A 17634-nucleotide genomic window follows, 5' to 3' on the forward strand; every position below is an offset into this window, starting at 1 on the left:
TCTTTCTAAGTGAAGATAAGGATAACACTTTCATTGAAATAAAAGGAGAGGACTGTAGTTGAAATAAAGATTAAGCTCTCCCTTTTGCTTACTGAGTCAGAAGCAACACATAATTTTGTTGATTTTTTACAAGCTTCAGAGGCCCCCTCCTCACCAGATCTCTAACTGAGGACACTTTTTCAAAAGAAGAATGCAAGATCCATTTATACTAATTAAGATGGACCAGTATATTTAGGGAATAATTCAAAATCTGAAACAGAAATTGAATCCATTGGGGGGAAAGGTTGTGTATGTTCGTAGAAAGTGCAAGAAGAAATAGAAACAGTCATCGGGTCTGCTCAGCCAAGGACAGAGCACCGAGCAAAACTGCCATATACAGATGCGGTGGTTCACGAGGTTCAGAGGTTTGGGATTCTTGACCCGACCGGCGTGCCACATGCCACCACTGCAGACGTCACACTTGGAGACTACTTCATCCCAAAGGTGATTGTTCTTTGCTTTATATTCATTGTTCAGTTGAATATGGCACATTTGTGAATTTTTTTGCAATGAACATTTAAGTTCATGGAATAAGAGAGTGAGTTAATGAAGTCCTTCTATGTCCCATAAGTTTCTCTAATGGAAACAATAAGAAAGTGCCTGATTTTGCCTGGATTGTGCCAAAAAAAAATCAAATTCTGAAAACACTGTCCATCCAAGTCATTTTTTTATTTTGCTTTCATTGCATTTGAATTTTTGTGTAACTCTCTTTGTAAGATGGTATTTTCTTTGAAGGCTAGCTAATGTACTTGATGGGCTATTTTCTTCAATAACTCACCACTTTGCCTTTTTTTAGGGAATGCAAATCATTCCGTTAATGTACTCTGTGCTGTACGATGAATCTGAGTGGGAGAAACCCTTTAAATTCTATCCTGAGCACTTCCTCGATTCTGAAGGGAAGTTTGTCAAGAGAGATGCCTTCCTGCCTTTCTCTGCAGGTAAGTCCTTTTAGATGGATCACTGTGGGTTTAAGTAACAGATCATGTACCCAAGTCCATTAACTGAAAGAACACCATCCCAGCTGGCAATTTCTCCCCTTGTCATTCAAGATTAGTGTTATTCCTCATTACTATATCATTCTGGCGGAGCTGTGGTGGCTCAAGTGGTTAAGGCGCTGAACTGCAGGCTGTGGAAGGTCAGTAGTTCAGCAGTTCGAGACCCGAGTGTGCCGCATGACGGAGTGAGCTCCCGTCTCTGGTTCCAGCTCCTGTGCCAACCTAGCAGTTTGAAAGCAAGAAATTGCAAGTAGATAAATAGGTACCACTTCAGTGGGAAGGTAACAGCATTCCGTGCGCCTTGGTGTTTAGTCATGCCAGCCACATGACCACAGAAACGTCTTCGGACAGCGCTGGCTCTTCGGCTTTGAAACGGAGATGAGCACCGCAACCCTAAAGTCGGATTCGGCTGGCTTTCGAGCAAGGGAACCTTTACCTTTACCTATATCATTCTGATGCTTTAGTCTGCCTTCATATTTAATTTTTTTCTCTTTATGGTAAGTTAGTTTGGCCATCATTCCATTGGGGTAATGGCATAAAGCTTTATAACCAAGTTTAATAAAAAGGGTTTCCCTTTCCTGTCTATATTGTCACAGGTCGGCGAGTGTGTGCTGGTGAGAACCTGGCCAGAATGGAGCTCTTCCTCTTCTTTGCGAGTCTCCTGCAGAGATTCACTTTCCAGCCAGCCCCTGGTATGTCTAAAGAAGATCTGGACCTCACCCCTGCAGTTGGGTTAAGTCTGTCTCCAATACCCTTCAAATTCTGTGCTTTGCCACGTTCTTAACATCCAACCATACTTAGCTCCCCTGTGTATACCACTCTCCTCTTCGGCACCTTTTTCCTTAATAAGGACATTTTAGATTCAGCAGAACCGGACTATGCTTTGTCACAAACATTTGTGTTTAATATACTTATCTGTGGAACCCCTACAAGCTGAATCAGAGACATTACGATCTGGAAATAAGAACCTCCTGGTGGTTTCCAGCCCGAAAGAAGAAGAAGAAAAAGAAGAGATTGGATTTATACCCCGCCCTTCACTTGGAGTCTCAGAGCGGCTTACAAACTCCTTTCCCTTCCCCTCCCCACAACAGACACCCTGTGAGGTAGGTGGGGCTGAGAGAGCTCTGACACAAACTGCTCTTTTTCAAGGACAGCTGTGCCAGAGCTTGTGACTGACCCAAGGTCACATCAGCAGGTGTAAGTGGAGGAGTGGGGACTCAAACCCGGTTCTCCCAGATTAGAGTCCGCACACTTAACCACTACACCAAACTGGCTATCTGCCTGAGGATATCCACGCTCTACAGGATCTGTTACCATTCCATACAGCTTGCAAGGCAGAGATGTCCCACCAGGCATTTGGATGAGGACAGCAATGGCATAGCACTCTCACATCCTACCCCCCGCCACTGCTCTGCATTTCACTTAACTTAGGGGGCAAGCAGGTATTGGAAATTTATCTCCATCTTGGATTGTCCTGTTTTACTGCGCTTGTTGAATTTTCATGCCATTTTAAACCTAGTATTATTGTATTTTTATTGATATAAGCAGTCTTGACCACTGCTCTCTGGGAAGGGTGGCCGAACAAGTCTAATTTAGCAGCAGCAACAACTTCGTTCAAAGTGTGGAATTCACGTCTTGAATTGTTTGCTGTATACAGAAAACAACAGTGTTTCTGTCTCTGATTTCTTGTACCGACACACTACAGGTGTCTTTCAATCCCCCAAAACAGTCAAAGTGAGCTACACATATCATATCCTTCCAAGTGAGATCCTTCCAGTGGTACCAGCTATGTAGACAAAATAAATATCGTTAGCGTTGGATTTTGCACATGAAACCTGCTTCGCAAACATGAAAGGCCACTTGGTTTTCTGACCCATTCTGCTAATACCACAGCCAGGCTTCTGATGGGTCTCCCCAGGTGGGAGCACATCCAGCCTTTGCTGAGGACACTTCACTGGCTGCCAATAGCATACCAAATCCGCTTCAAGGTGCTGGTCCTCACCTTTAAAGCCGTATATGGCCAGGGTCTGACATAACTGCAGGACTGCCTTTTCCCATATATACCCCAGAGGGCAGTACGGTCGAGATCTCAAAATTGACTGACCTTCCCAGGCCCCAAGGATGTCATGCTTGCTACTACTAGGGCCAGGGCTTTCTCAGTGGTGGCCCCATCCTGGTGGAGATCAGGGCCCTGCAAGATCTCTTACAGTTCCGCAGGGCCTGCAAGACAGAGCTCTTCCACCAGGCTTTCGGCTAGGGAGCCACCACCACTATAGAGCCCTGGCCCTCGGTTTTTGACACCTAGCCTTCGTTGTTGACATCTAGCTTGAGCTACAGGAAGATCTTGAGCAAAACGATATCTAAGATTTGGAAGTAAACTCTGAAAGTACGCCATCCTGATTAACTAACTAACATCTTCAGCACTTTACGAAATTGTATTAACTATAATGGAATTGTTTTGGTTGATTTTATGTTGTTTTAATTGTATTTATGTACTGATTGCGAGCCACCCTGAGCCTCCATTGCAGGGAGGGCAGGATACAGATGGGATAAATAAATAAATAATTCTGGAATTTGTCTGAGCAATTACACTGCCTCAAGTCAGAGAAGGATATCTAAAACAAAGACCACGATTCACTGAATGAGTAAGCAAACGCAACTGATTTCTTGGTGAAACCATTTTTGTGGTTGAGAAAGAGATGCGGAAAATGAAAGGTACTGGCTTTGATCCAGTGGGGTGTTTCTGCAGGCAGAAGGATTTCCTCCCAGAGAGCTCCATACTGGCTAAGTAGAATGGTAAGATACCAACATTCTGAACATTCATTGATTCGTTTGGCTTGCAATCACACAATGGCTTAGCCACCAGCTTTGATGGCACATCTGTCTCTTATTATCAGAGGCAGATGAATGGCCCTTGTTAATAGTGATATGTACCTGTCATTAAAATGATGAAATACTGTGCATAAAATGCTGTGCATATTAAAGTTGCCAGCTTTAGTCATAATAAAACATAATTTGACAGTTGCCTTTGCTTCCATAACTTTTATATTATTCTAGCAAATTGGTTGCCATAGGTTTATGTGGCTACTATATTCCCAGCTCCTTACCATCTTCAGACAACAGGACTTCCACTGAACAGGAGAAAGCTGGGGAAAGTGTGGGAACACTATACTTTAGAAAAAATAACGACATCGATGCCAACTGCGAATAGCTTTAAAAAACAATCTTTGTTTTATTCCAAATGGGTAGATTTCATAGAAGCAGCACTCTCAAAACCTATTATTCCAGTCTCCACTATACCACAAAGATATAAGGAAATAATTGCCATATTTTAACTCACCTGAAAACCTATAACAATATATGATAATTGGTTTAATGATAGCTTGTTTGAGGCCCCTGCCATACGGCAGGGAAACCACGAAGCAAAAGTGCGGCTAATAGAGCCGCTCCAACGTTGAGACACTGCGGCGGGATCCCACGGATCCCCTGGCCGCAGCGCCTCTTCTCCCCGGCAAGAGCAGATGCCGGGGAGGACGAGCCCGATGGGAGGGGGAGGCTGCCGAACTGCGCATGCCCGAGCATGCGCAGTACGCCCGGGGGTTGGGATGCGGCGGCGCAAGGACGCGCCGCCGATCCCACGGCCGGCTTGGGGCGCTCCAGACGGCTGCAACCACCTAGATAGGTGGTTCGTTTTTGCAGCGGGGTATCGCCATTTGGGCCGGATCAGGGACGGAGACGGCACGCTCCCCAGATGTTGAGGTGGGATCGCGTCCGTTTGCTCCGCCCCTGTTCCGTCCCGCTCCCGTCCCAAATGGGCTCTGGCCCAATCTAAATTGCCAGACAACCTCTTCCAGAACCTTTATGTGAATTTTGAACTGCATGGGGAAAAGAATAGCTATCCCACTAGGTCCCGCATATTCCAGACTCAAGGGGCCAAACAGTAGTCCACCCATATCTCCTTGCGAAACCTGTTGTTCAAATGAGAAGAGAACCATCACAGTGTAGAGCTCCCTGCACCCTTCTCAGTGAACCACTTCAAAAGGACACCAAACTCAATACATCTTGGCCTTCACCCGGAAGTGATGTTGTCATGTTGCGTGACACAGATTTCAAAGCAGGATCTGCCCCCCAACCTGCCTGTTGCCAGAGAAAGACGGGCAACCCTGTGAGAGCCCGCAATGTATAGAAGAATAATCATGGTATGGGTGTGTGGGTGTGGGTGTAAAAAGCTATTACTTGTTTTAGGCTCACAGTATCTGGGACCTTTTATTTTTCTCATAAGTAGCAATCTAAATATATAGTAACTCTGTGTGTGTGTGTGTGTGTGTGTGTAGGAGAATTTACATGCATATGTCCTATACATAAGAAACAGCTATTCATAAGAGGCAGTACCAACCACCAGCAGGTTCACTGTGCTGGGAATGTGGGAATCTTCTAGGAGCCCGTTCTCAACATTCTGTACCAGATTAGTGTGTCCGGAAAACAAGCAGAATGGAGCTGTGCGGATGACTTGATCCAGAAATCAGCTTTGCACCGAAACCAATGGAAACAACCATGGAACTGATTCCTTAACATTCGCTTTTCTCACGATACTAAAATCGACTCAAGTATTTGTCTTGGATCCTGAACCTCTCCCTCTCAGTCACTCTCTCACCTTCCTAGTCATAAGCGGTAAGGGCAAATTTTGAAAAAACCAAAGAATTATGGCTGAGATCTTCTCGCCCTCCACCGTGTTGGTGTTCCTCTCCACCAAGTAATTTATTGTGTGCCAGGATCTTTGCAGAATCAAAGTGAGATCAAGATAAACAACACTCACAATACTGGCTAGATTTAGGATTTAAATCGGTTTATACCATGGTATGCTAGCAAATGATGAACAACCCAGTAATGAACATAAAGCCACTACTTTACTTGGGCACCCCCAGGGCTTTTTTTGTAGAAAAAGCCCAGCAGGAACTCATTAGCATATTAGGCCACACCCTGACAGCACAGATCATTTGCATATTAGGCCACACCCCCATGTTACCAGAAGTGTGGTCATCCAGCCACACCCACCTATTGCTTCTTATTCTCTTTACCTTGTTTGTTGTCAAAACCCAGGGCTTTTTGCATGTTAGGCCACACACCCCTAATTGTAGCCAATCCGAATGAGTTTCTGCTGTTGAGTGTGGCCTATTATGCTAATGAGTTCCTGCTGGGCGTGGCCAGCTTGGGAGCCAGCCGGAACTCCGTTCCTGTGCGTTAATGCCCAAAAATAGCCCTGGGCACCCCTGAATCAACTTCAATGGCCGGGAACAAAAGCAGGCTGGATCTTCTCAGTGATGGCAAAGAGGAAGTGGTCATCCGCTGATGTGCCTGGCTTTGCCCCTACTATGTTGGAGAGTGCAGAATCAAGTACTCATGAATGGCACCTGATCTAATGGGGGATGGCTTCTCCCAGAGTCTCTCCCACCTCTAAGTTCTAATAAGCTGTCCACTCATTATTTATAGGAGAATTTCTCTGTGGTTCTAATGTGAGTGTGTCAAAAAAAAAAAGAGAGGAAAAGTTAGCCTTTGTGGCTATGTAGCTAGGTCTATTTAGCTAGGTCCTGCGCCTACCTTGCAACCAGAAAACTAGCAGATTTAGAAGAAGAAGAGGAGGAGGAGGAGGAGGAGGAGGAGGAGGAGGAGATTGGATTTATACCCCGCCATTCACTACCCAAAGGTGTCTCAGAGCGGCTTACAAACTCCTTTCCCTTCCCCTCCCCACTACAGACACCCTGTGAGGTAGGTGGGGCTGAGAGAGCTCTTGACAGAAATGGCTCTTTTTCAAGAACAACTCTTATCAGAACTACGGCTTGCCCAAGGTCATCCAGCCAGGTGCAAGTGGAGGAGTGGGGAATCAAACCCGGTTCTCCCAGATTAGAGTCCGCGCACTTAACCACTACACCAGACTGGTGTACACCATTACGCTTTTCAACTACACTGAATCAATTACGTTTTTACACTTCTTAGGAAACTATATTTCTGTTAAAGCAAAAGCAGCCATTTTGTTTAGAATAAAGGATTCCCTGTTGACTCACAGTCACCTCCAGGCGATAACTGTCCTGTCATTCTACCCAAGCTAAATAACTCATCCATTTCTTCAGGTTAAACCAAGAGGTCTAAAGGTGGCAGCAAAGGTCATCAGTAAACGCTAAGGATGTCAAGGAGGGAGCATTATACAGGTTATTTCAGAGCATTACAGAGAGGTGCTCTTACAGGTGTTACATAGCAGGGGTTAAACTACAGAGAGGAAAACAATACAGTTGAGTTTCAATGCTCTGCCATTATAAAGCCTGAAAATTCCAACATGACAATTTGTAATCTCAGAATACTGTACAAGGAATGTGCCTGGTGAAAGCTAAGAATATTTTACACAAAAAATGGCCAAGAATGACTGAGTTACAGCAGTCTCTAAGTATTCTGCTGTCTTTTCAATCATTTTGCATCCACCGCAAACGTACCTCAATTTTCTCCTTCTTTCTGCTTAGACTGTATCAGAAATCAAATGGTACCGTGAAGTGTGCTATTGTGAAAATGGCAAGACTTTCTCCTCTTTGTCTGCAATTTGAGAGGCAGGAGGATTCCTTGGATACAGGGTTATCAGTCACACAGAATTTTATCTCAGGTAGATCCGGGGGGGGGGGATTACAGCCAGAAATAGTTTCCCCAAATTTGAAATAATTTGAAATAAATTAATAGATTTTTTAAAAAGGGATGTGCAATATCAATAACAAAGATACAGGATGTTAACATTAAAATGACCCAACAATGAGCCACTTCTTTAAAACTTTTGTGCACATCACACGACTCCGGAAGTTACAAGTCGCACTACAAAAAAATGCACATCTCTCTCCCTTTGCACCCCTCATATCTAGACAGGCTGAAATGGAGCAGGTGTCTTACATTCATTTCAAAATATTTGTCATGTATACAATGGGAAAACAGTTCAGAAAGTCATGTTCAACTGTCGGAAATGTCTTAATAACAACAAGTTAGGTAGTTAACCCAACTATTCATTGGCAACACAACTCTTTTGACCCAGTAGATCATTAACTAGCTTAGCCTTCCAGGTAAGAAGGCACTGGATGTTCAGTCTGGAGTCAAGAGAGTTTAGACCTCTTCTGTCAAGTTTCCATTTGATGAATTAGACACCACCCATTCAAACACAGGGTTTTTATAGATGGAGCACACAGAACATTGGAGAATATTTCTTTAAAAAGGCATGGGTTGGATGATTGGTGAGAGCTTATACTGGGCCAGGACTATATAAAGAAAATCGTGCTGCTCATTTCAGTGGATAGAAACAGCCCTCCATAGCAAATTTCTCTGTAACCTCTACAAGCAACTTCTTGTTAGCAGGAAATGGATTGGATGGATCCTATTTCTGTGTTGTTCCTACTTGCCCTAGCACTTGCATTCCTTTGGAAAAGGAGTGATTTCTGGAAGGGCAGTGGCAAAAATCTCCCACCAGGACCACGCCCATTACCGCTCATTGGAAACCTCCACCTCATGGATGTGAAGAGGCCTTACAGAACCATGATGAAGGTAACCTTCTTGTTAGTTCTGTTCTAGATCCCTGTCTTGTGCTGATCTCGTAGGGCAGAGAGACTTTAAGTTTCTCCATCCCAAGTGTGAGCATTAATGTGAAGACATACATTGCATAATTTGCTTATGCATTAGTAAAATGTAATTGATATATCAGAAGTAATTACTGCTGTAACTGCACTCTGTATAACTGAACCATTACAGTGCCAGGAATAAATCCATAGACCTCTACCAAGTTAAACCAAACATTCCTCAAAACCCCTTTCCCCAGAATTTAGATCTGATCTATTCCTGGAGAGTCCATAATCCAGTTGAAATGGACTTCATATCTTATTGCTGTTCTAACAGAAGATATTGAAAATTGAGTTGGGGGACGGGAAATGATAGCAAAAATACAGAAATTAATAATAGTGGAAATATAGAAAGTTGGAATCGCAGCTATGTTCGAGGGGGATCGTGCACCACTGAGTCAACTCGGAATCTCGCTCAGGTCTATTCAGTGAAGCTTACTGTGTTCTTAAGATTGCCCTTATTGGGACTCAAATTAGACCTTCCTTGAAACCCCAGCAGTCATACCTTGATTTGGAAGGCAGGGAAAGCTGTTAAGTTTATTAGGCCAACAAATTCCTACAAGCTAAGGGAGAAGAAAGGTAGTGGTGGAAAGTGCCCTCAAGTCACAGCCAGTGTTTCCAGGTGCTAGCACCAAGACCTATAGATGGGTAAATTTATATGTTTGGATGCTGCTTTAATTTTTCAAAAAACCTCCCTACAGATAGAAAACTTGCATCTCAGGGGCAAACGGTTCATCTTAGGTTAAGATGCATAGGGTTGTAGTCCTACTTCTCTGGATTCCGTGTAAACCACATCTGCAGGATGATTCCTTCCCTTGGGAAAGGGCAGTGCTGGATGTATTGAACTGGACAATCCAGTCTTTGCCCTTTCTGTCCGAGAAAATACCAGAGACCTGCAACTAGGGAGGCCAAGCTCCATACACATGCTCTGTCTTCCCCCTGTGGCTTGATAAAGTGACAACACACATATACATCGTTCTCCAATGCAGCCAGAGAGGTTTGAAAGGAAAGGAAGGGAATCTGCAACTCAGCAGCCAGGCAGGAGATCCTGTTGGTGTAAGCTCCTCTAGGTGCCCATTGGAGAGAAAAGTGGAGAATCAATTCATAAAATGAAATAAGCTCTTCTGCCCATGGAAAACTAGATGTTAGGGAGAAGCGATCCAACTTAGTCTTCCCCTGGTGTGTTGGTTTTTTTGTGGGTGTCCTGTGTGCAAAGATATCTACTCAGGGCGCGATCACACCGCAACATCTGGGAAGCGGAGCGCACCTGTCCCCAATCCGTCCTTTCTGGGGGGAAACACGCATCAAAAAAAAAAAAAAAACCCAAGAAAACCAAAGAAGCAAGAATATGTGAATAAACTGTTGGAGACGGCTGAAAATGATAAATTGTCATCGTTGATGAGAGGGACAACAGACCCAACATTTCAAAAGACGTGGAAAAAACTGTATGATTGGTACAATATAAATGCATAGCTTAAAGTAATGAAATTTTTGGTATTATTAATCTTTTAAAGTTAAATAGAAACTATGGTAAAAAGAGAAGAGTATACAGAAACTTAAGCAAACTTATAGAAATTCTTTAAATATGGTAATAGAGTTATAAGAAAATATACTGATCTCTTTGTATGTTTTATGAGTGTAAGTGGATGTTTGTTATGTAGTATGTTTGTTTGTTGGTGTATAATATGAAAAATAATAAAAGTGTACCTTATGGGTACTTTAAAAAACAAACTAGAAAAGAGTACTACCTAACTGAAGCGCCACAGCAAGAGCGGCCGTGGGATCGCCGGCGCACCCGTCTTCCGCAGCATTCGAGGCTCCCGGCCAAACTGCGCATGTCCGCACATGCACAGCTGGCTGCCTCGCTCTCCGTCCCGTGGCTCCCCCCCCCCGCCATCTGATCATGCCGGGGAGCAACTGCGCGGCGGCTAGGGGGATCTGTCTGATCCCGCCGCCACGCGTATATTTTGCTGCGGCTTAGAAAAGCCGCGCTTTGGCTGTGCTCCCCCCCCCATGTGACCGGGGTCTCAAATGGTTGGTTTATTGTTATGCCCTTCAAAGGTGGGGGGGGGGGAGAAGCTGAAAGATTTCAAGAGAAACTTACTTGAACATGCAAAACATGTACAACACTTAATATATGTTTAACTTTTATAACTTCTCCCCTGGAGACCATAGTATGATCAGGAAAACAGTAATTTTGTTTTTCAAAGCTATAAAGTACCTGTATAAAGAAAACTTAGCCTATTTTCACCTTTCTACTTTGAAGTTCTACCTGTTGCACAACCATTTAAACCCCCCCAAATGCCTGGGTGTATTTGTATGTATTAAATGGGGATAGAATGTATGGTCTTCTGGTGCTTAGTGTATCACTCTAGGACTGAGTAGATCCTAGGGTTGGCAAGTGCTGGGAGAAGAATGTTGTGTCCCTTTAACAGAGGCTGAATAGGATCCTGTTTACCTCCATGCAATTAAAAGCCTCAACAGCACATTTCCACACATAAACTCTACTCCAAACACTCCAGGATTTTCCTAACCCAGAGTTGGCAACTCTATCCTCCTCTAAAGAGATATTTCTGGCATTTTTCTTGGGTGTATTTTTCAGGTATAATTTTCGGCTCGGGGAAACCGAATGCACACTCCTAGTGCGCATATATATCTGGTCAACAATTTTTTTACCAAATGTGCCTAGCATTCCCTAGATGGATGATCGGAACTATGTCTCTCATTTACCTTTCATTGCCTTTCAGTTATCGAAGCAGTACGGCCCTGTCTACAGCATCCAACTGGGAGTCCAGAAAATGGTCGTTCTGACAGGCTACAGGACTGTAAAGGAGGCTTTGGTGAATCAGGCAGATGCTTTTGCGGGCAGGCCCATTATCCCAGTGTTTGAAGACTTTCAACATGGCTACGGTGAGGTTGTTCTTCCTGAAGAGTAGCTGGTCTTGCTTACATATGTAGAACTTACAGCCACGGAGAGTCTGTGCCAAACAGTATCCTGGGAGAGAAGCAAACTGGAGTATTTCTATTTATAGAACTAGACTGGCTTAAACTGTTTCGATGCAACCACTCAGGGGTCATTTCGTAGAAAAAGAGGGGCAGGAGTTCATTAGCATAACTCATGATCATAACATTTGCCACCCCCCCTGACAGCACCGGAAGTGTGTCAGAAGGCAACACCCACCGCTCAGGCTCCACTGGACTGTTCTGGATTGCTAGCTATTGGGGGTGGGGGGAAACGTGCAGATCTGTCCTCGCAGAGGAGGGAGAGCTTGTACCTGAATAAAACTTGGTCTTAAGGGTGCTATTGGACTGTTTTGGGCCGGGGGGGGGGGGCTCTGCAGCTTACCTGGCTGCTTCTTGCTCTGACTGAGGGCTGCTGGGAGCAGAGGGTGGGGCTTGTTGCATGTGCCCGCCCCCTGGGCTCTTTACTGCCGGAGCTCCGCTCCTGCGTGCTCCTGCAGGAAATGACCCCTGCAACCACTTACCTCCCAGAATTACAACTGCATCTTGGATAGGTCGCAGCTTAACCCCGTCTACTCTGTTCTTGCCGGCTGTGCAGTCATCCTTTATGCAAGGCCAGGGATAGAGCACTCTTCCATTATGACTTCCCATGACATGAACTTCAATAGGTCTACCCCTTCCTTTTCTCTCTCCCTGCAACATTATTCTAGGAGACATGCCAACTGTCTATAGAACTGGGCTGGCTTAAACTATTTTGATACAAGCACTTATGTCCCCCACCCCCCAAACCTGAGGGCAAAGGAAAGCCTCAAGAAACTGAGATCATGGAAACAGCACAGGGGAAAGGGTTTAAAAACAGAGGCACAAACAACAGTGGCAGAAGATGCATACCTTCATGCAGGGGTCATTTCATAGAAAAAGAGCTAGGGGGACTCATTAGCATAACTCATTAGCATATGCCACACCCCCTGACATCACCGGAAGTGTGTCCTCCCCACAGCCGGCGGCGACCTCCAGCGGGCACCAGCAGGGAGCTCCAGGCCCCGCCCTCCCGCACCTCACCCGGGGGGATGGCGTCCCCCCGCGTCCCCCCCCAAATGACCCCTGCCTTTATGGTATGAGGACTTCCCTCACACAGCTCTTTCACTTTCCCCATATGAGGAAACATTCAGATTTTTTTTTAAAAAAAAAAAAATTCAGCAGTGCCCTGACAGTTCAAGGCCAGTTGCCCAGGCTAGCCGGATCTCATCTGATCTTGGAAGCTAAGCAGGGTTGGTCCCGGTTGGTACTTGGATGAGAGACCACCAAGGCACTCCAGGGTTGCTACGCAGAGGCAGGCAATGGCAAAGCACCTCTCTTTGCCTCTTCCCTTCAGAACCCCATGGGGTTGCCATAGGATGGCTGTGACTGAAGGATACTTTACACGCACACACAGCACGATCTCCCATCTTTGAGCAACAAACAAACAACAAACCTTTATTGGCATAACAGCGGCGGCCTTGGTTCAGGGATACAGGAAAGGGAAAGAAAAGTCCAATTTAAAAAAAAACCTTTTCCGAATAAGCCAAAATAATTTTCTCAATGTACATTGTGCTTGTTAGAAGAACCTCTCCCTCCCAAGGCGTGTGCTTGCACACAAAAGCGTATAGCTGGAATAAAACGTTGTTGGTCTTGAAGCTACAATGGGATTCCAACTTTGTTCTCTCTCTCCTCCCCTCCCTCCCCAAAAGATGAGGAGCAGCCCTGGAGAAGGAAGCAGAAGCTTTGTGTGTGTGTGTGTGTGTGTGTGAGAGAGAGAGAGAGAGAGAGAGAGAATGACTTGTCTTTGTACCTCTTCCGCATGAAGCAGAAAGCAGCCACTGAGCTCTCTGTGTGCCTCTGTGTGTGTGAGAGAGAGAGAGAGAGAGAAAGGGAGAGAGAGAGAAAGAGAAATCAGAGAGCGCGCAAGGGAAAGGGGAGGGAGGCAAAAGGCAGGAAACAAAAAGCAAAAAGCCACAAGGGAGCTGGAGGAAATGCAAGCTACAGTGTGGCTTTACAATGTTCCCTCTAAGCTGAGGAGTCTTGTGAGCAAAAATCCTACTTTGTGAGCTATGGGCATTAAAGTTGTGAGCGAGCCATTAGGTTGCTGCATAAATTAGTTTGTGTTAAGGCCATCCTTCCTGAGCGAAGGCAAAAATCTGTGAGCCGGAGGCTAAAAAACTGTGAGCTAGCTCACACCAACTCAGCTTAGAGGGAACACTGGCAGCAGCCCTGGGAAAGGAAGCAGGAGAAGGAGGTTGCTCAGGGGCCAGATCTCCGCCCTCTGCAGGCCGCATCTGGCCTGTGGGCTACATGTTTGACACCCCTGCAGTTAGCAGTTTATTTCTTTCCTATATCTCTGTCCTACTTCTACTTGATGTTGAAAATATTTTGCAATGAAACAAGGAACTTATCTCTCTCCTGACCCCCATTCCCAATATTAGTTCCCATTACTAGGTGAATGTTTTAACTTCTCCAACCAAGCTGATGGGTCTTCTATGGCCCAAGAGCCAAACCGTGAGGAACCAACTCCTGTTCTGCATATATACCTTATTTTTGTTTCTCTCCAGGTATTGTGTTTTCTAATGGTGAGAACTGGAAAGTGATGAGGCGGTTTGCAATAACCACGTTGAGGGACTTCGGAATGGGCAAGAGCACCATAGAAGACACAATTGTCGAGGAGTGCCGTTTCCTCATACAGAAGTTTGACTCTTTTGAAGGTGAGTTTTGTGTAGCGGAGCAAACAGCACCCGGTTCTGTTTGGCTGGAGGCCTCTCTATTAACAATAGCAATACTTAGCGAAGCTGTTTCTAGAGCTCTAGGCCAGGGTTGTCCTGGACTGGTTCTGCAGAATCTCAGTGGGCCCTGCCTTCCTGCATTTTCTTAGAATCTTCCATTTTAGGAGTGTGCGTGTGACCATGAGGTTGTCTCCGCAACAGTCCATCTGCGGTCTGCTCTCTGAGATATCTGCAGTCTGCTCTCCAAATGCGACTCATTTAGATAGAACCCACTGTGAACCATGTAGTGTATTCAAAGCTGCCTTGAATGCATGACATGTGGTGAAACATCTTAATGAGCTGTAATGTTAAGCTTCGTCCTGGGCTAGGATCCAAATCCATCCAATAGTATCGCTAGCCCAGGAAGTAACAAGCCAATCACTTCAAGCAAGCTCCCTGAGCGGGAACTAATGTGATTGGACTCTCCTGCTTGCTCTGAGGCCTACTGGGACAGCCTCTTAAAGAGGCAGCACACAATAGTGAGCTGGGTTTTTATCTTGCCTTTGGGAGGCACCAAAAATGCCCAAGCCATACTTTAACGTACAGTCTATAATTCCTTCTCAGCACCCTGCAGAGCATTCTGTGTCAGCACGGGACAGATAATAAATACTAGCCAGGCACATGCAAGCTAATGCACGAGGCACAAATGATACTGATGTTAATTCCATGGCATAATGTTGTCATTTTCTTTTCTTTTTTTACAGGAAAAGCATTTGAAACTACCACCATCATGAATGCCGCTGTTGCCAATATTATAGTGTCCATATTACTCGGCAAGCGATATGAATATGAAGACCCCACGTTTGTAAGATTACTGAACTTGGTCAATGAAAACATCCGGCTCACCGGAAGTCCCTCGGTCACGGTAAACTATTTAAAATGTGGTTTTGAAATGGTCGAAACACCAGTACAAGCAGTACAAGCAGGACTGTGCGTCTCCTGCACAAACTTAAGACTTCATAGCAGAGACAAAACTTGTTCTGAGAAACGTGCAACTGATTTGAAGTGTTTTGAGAAAATATATGGAACAGTCCTTTCGCAACTGGACCACTTTAAGTGTCTTACTTGCGGCTGCTTGAAAGAGAAGGGGGAGAAAATTTTTTAAAGATGTCGCACACAGGATGATGTCACTTGTGGTTTTGCCTGGAAGTGACATCATAGCGCGTGCAATGCCAGCAACCCACCCCCTTGACCCCCTTCCTAATTGGCCAGTGGTTGCACAGCCTGGCAACCAGTGGGAGGGCTCATGGGAGAGTTTCAAAACACCTTTGAGATTTCTGTCTCAGCGGTAGGATTTGGATATTTCTTGATCTTTTCCTTTCTCACATTTTATTCTTTCAGCTGTACAACATGTTCCCTGCTCTGGGCTTTCTTTCTGGAGGTCGCAAGACTGTCCTTAAGAACAGGGATGAACTGTACGCCTTCATACAGGCCACCTTCATAAAACACCTCAAAGAACTGGATGTGAATGACCAGAGAAGCTTTATTGATGCTTTCCTAATCCAACAGCAAGAGGTAAACATGCCGATAATCACAGGTGAACTTCTCTCAGCCAATGATTTAAAGACGCTTTGCACGTGAATGCCAGGCCAGCTGGCAAGGAATCTCGCTTGGGGGAAGGGGGAGCTGACCATCTAACTAGCTGGGATTTTCCACAAAAACACCCACAAATTGAATATGCAGCACAAACATTATTCTGCTTTCTCCCGTTCCCCAGTTGTCTTTCCCCTTATGTCTCTGCAACAAAAAAGGCATCATTGACTTTAAAAAATCCATGAAAAGCTGACAATTTACAGGAACTAGCAGATCATGGCCACAGTTTATTATATACCATAGCACAATATCAATGGTACATTTTTTTTTTAAAAAAAAAAGCCCTGGGGTAGGGGGATGAGGCAAGGAAAAGAGTGGTGATGTGGACAGTAAAAAATCTCTCTCTTATAGGGCGGCTTACACCAACATAATCTAGACCACTGTAGGCTCCCTGGAACTGTAGGGTGGCAGGGTCTGAACTGCAGAATTCTGGGAGATTATGGGGTTTGGGGAGGGGAAGGACCTAAAGAAGGGTACAGCACAGCTTCCAAAGCTATAGCAATTCGGAGCTCATATGGTATGGCAGAATGCGTGTGAGGCTGCTGCGGGGTAAATCAAATCCACACTTAATATGTGGAATAAGGTAAAGGTCAAGGTTCCCTTGCTCGAAAGCCAGTCAAATCTGACTCTAGGGATGCGGTGCTCATCTCCGTTTCAAAGCCAAAGAGCCAGCGCTGTCCAAAGACGTTTCCATGGTTATGTGGTCGGCATGACTAAACACCAAGGTGCACGGAACGCTGTTACCTTCCCACCAAAGTGGTACCTATTTATCTACTTGCAATTTCTTGCTTTCGAACTGCTAGGTTGGCAGGAGCTGGAACTAGAGACGGGAGCTCACTCCGTCATGCGGCACACTCGGGTCTCGAACTGCTGAACTACTGACCTTCCACAGCTTGCAGTTCAGCGTCTTAACCACTTGAGCCACCGCAGCTCCTGTGGAGGGAGATACAGGAAAGCATATCCTGCTGTCATGATTGACAGATGGAGACACACACACACACACACAAGGTCTTAGCTGGAAGGAAGGAAGATTCCCTCAGAGTGGTAATCTACACATCAAAGAGACAGCAACAGGATAGTAGGAAGGGAGGGATACCCAGGTCTGTCCTGACTTATCAGTCACTCTAGCTCTTTATATTGTCTCTCTAGAGTAGGGGTGTCAATCATACAGCCCACTGTTCAGATGAGGCCCACACAGGGCTGCAATCCAGCCCGAGAGCAGCTGACTCTGTGCTGCTTCCTGTTTCTAACATCGCAGCTCCTTTTGCCCTGTCTCTCCTAGTTCCCACTTGGTAGAAGAGAGAAAGAAAGCCTTCCCTCAATTGGCTGAGGACTCCTTCCCCCTCCTCCTCCTCTGGGGAGGAAGGGGAAGGAAAAGACCCAGAAAGGGGGGGGGATGATGTCTTGTTGAACTTCTAAGAAGATGAGCAAAGTTTTATTCCAGGTAGAATCACACTTTTTCTTTAGAGGGAGGGAGGAAGGGAGCCAGGGGCAGCCCCCCAGAAAAAGGCAGAAAGTCCTGTGTTTGAAAATTTTTTAAAAATCATTTCAGATATGGGGAGAGGCGGGTGTTTGACATAAAAATGTTTTATTCCAGGTATGGGGGGGAAA

At 45.3% G+C, this 17634-nt stretch overlaps 2 protein-coding genes across 2 annotated transcripts in view; both read left to right on the forward strand.

Moving 5' to 3' along the window:
* Positions 1-300: 300 nt before the first annotated feature.
* On the forward strand, positions 301-7627 carry LOC107115791 (cytochrome P450 2K4-like; the record flags this gene model as incomplete). Its single annotated transcript, XM_015417551.1, has 4 exons — positions 301-483; positions 836-977; positions 1631-1761; positions 7547-7627. Coding segments are annotated over 4 exons (537 nt in total), but the record flags the coding sequence as incomplete, so codon positions are not given.
* A 793-nt stretch (positions 7628-8420) lies between these two features.
* The window catches only part of LOC107115793 (cytochrome P450 2K1-like), a 15937-nt gene continuing 6723 nt past the window's right edge, over positions 8421-17634 (forward strand). Inside the window, exons 1-5 of the mRNA XM_015417553.1 lie at positions 8421-8603; positions 11422-11584; positions 14224-14373; positions 15135-15295; positions 15772-15945. Coding sequence (XP_015273039.1) covers positions 8421-8603; positions 11422-11584; positions 14224-14373; positions 15135-15295; positions 15772-15945 — 831 coding nt within the window. The remainder of the gene's footprint in view (positions 8604-11421; positions 11585-14223; positions 14374-15134; positions 15296-15771; positions 15946-17634) is intronic.

The sequence above is a fragment of the Gekko japonicus genome, unplaced genomic scaffold, assembly GCF_001447785.1.
Source record: "Gekko japonicus isolate JY-2015 unplaced genomic scaffold, Gekko_japonicus_V1.1 scaffold5774, whole genome shotgun sequence".
NCBI classification, from domain to species: Eukaryota; Metazoa; Chordata; class Lepidosauria; order Squamata; family Gekkonidae; genus Gekko; species Gekko japonicus.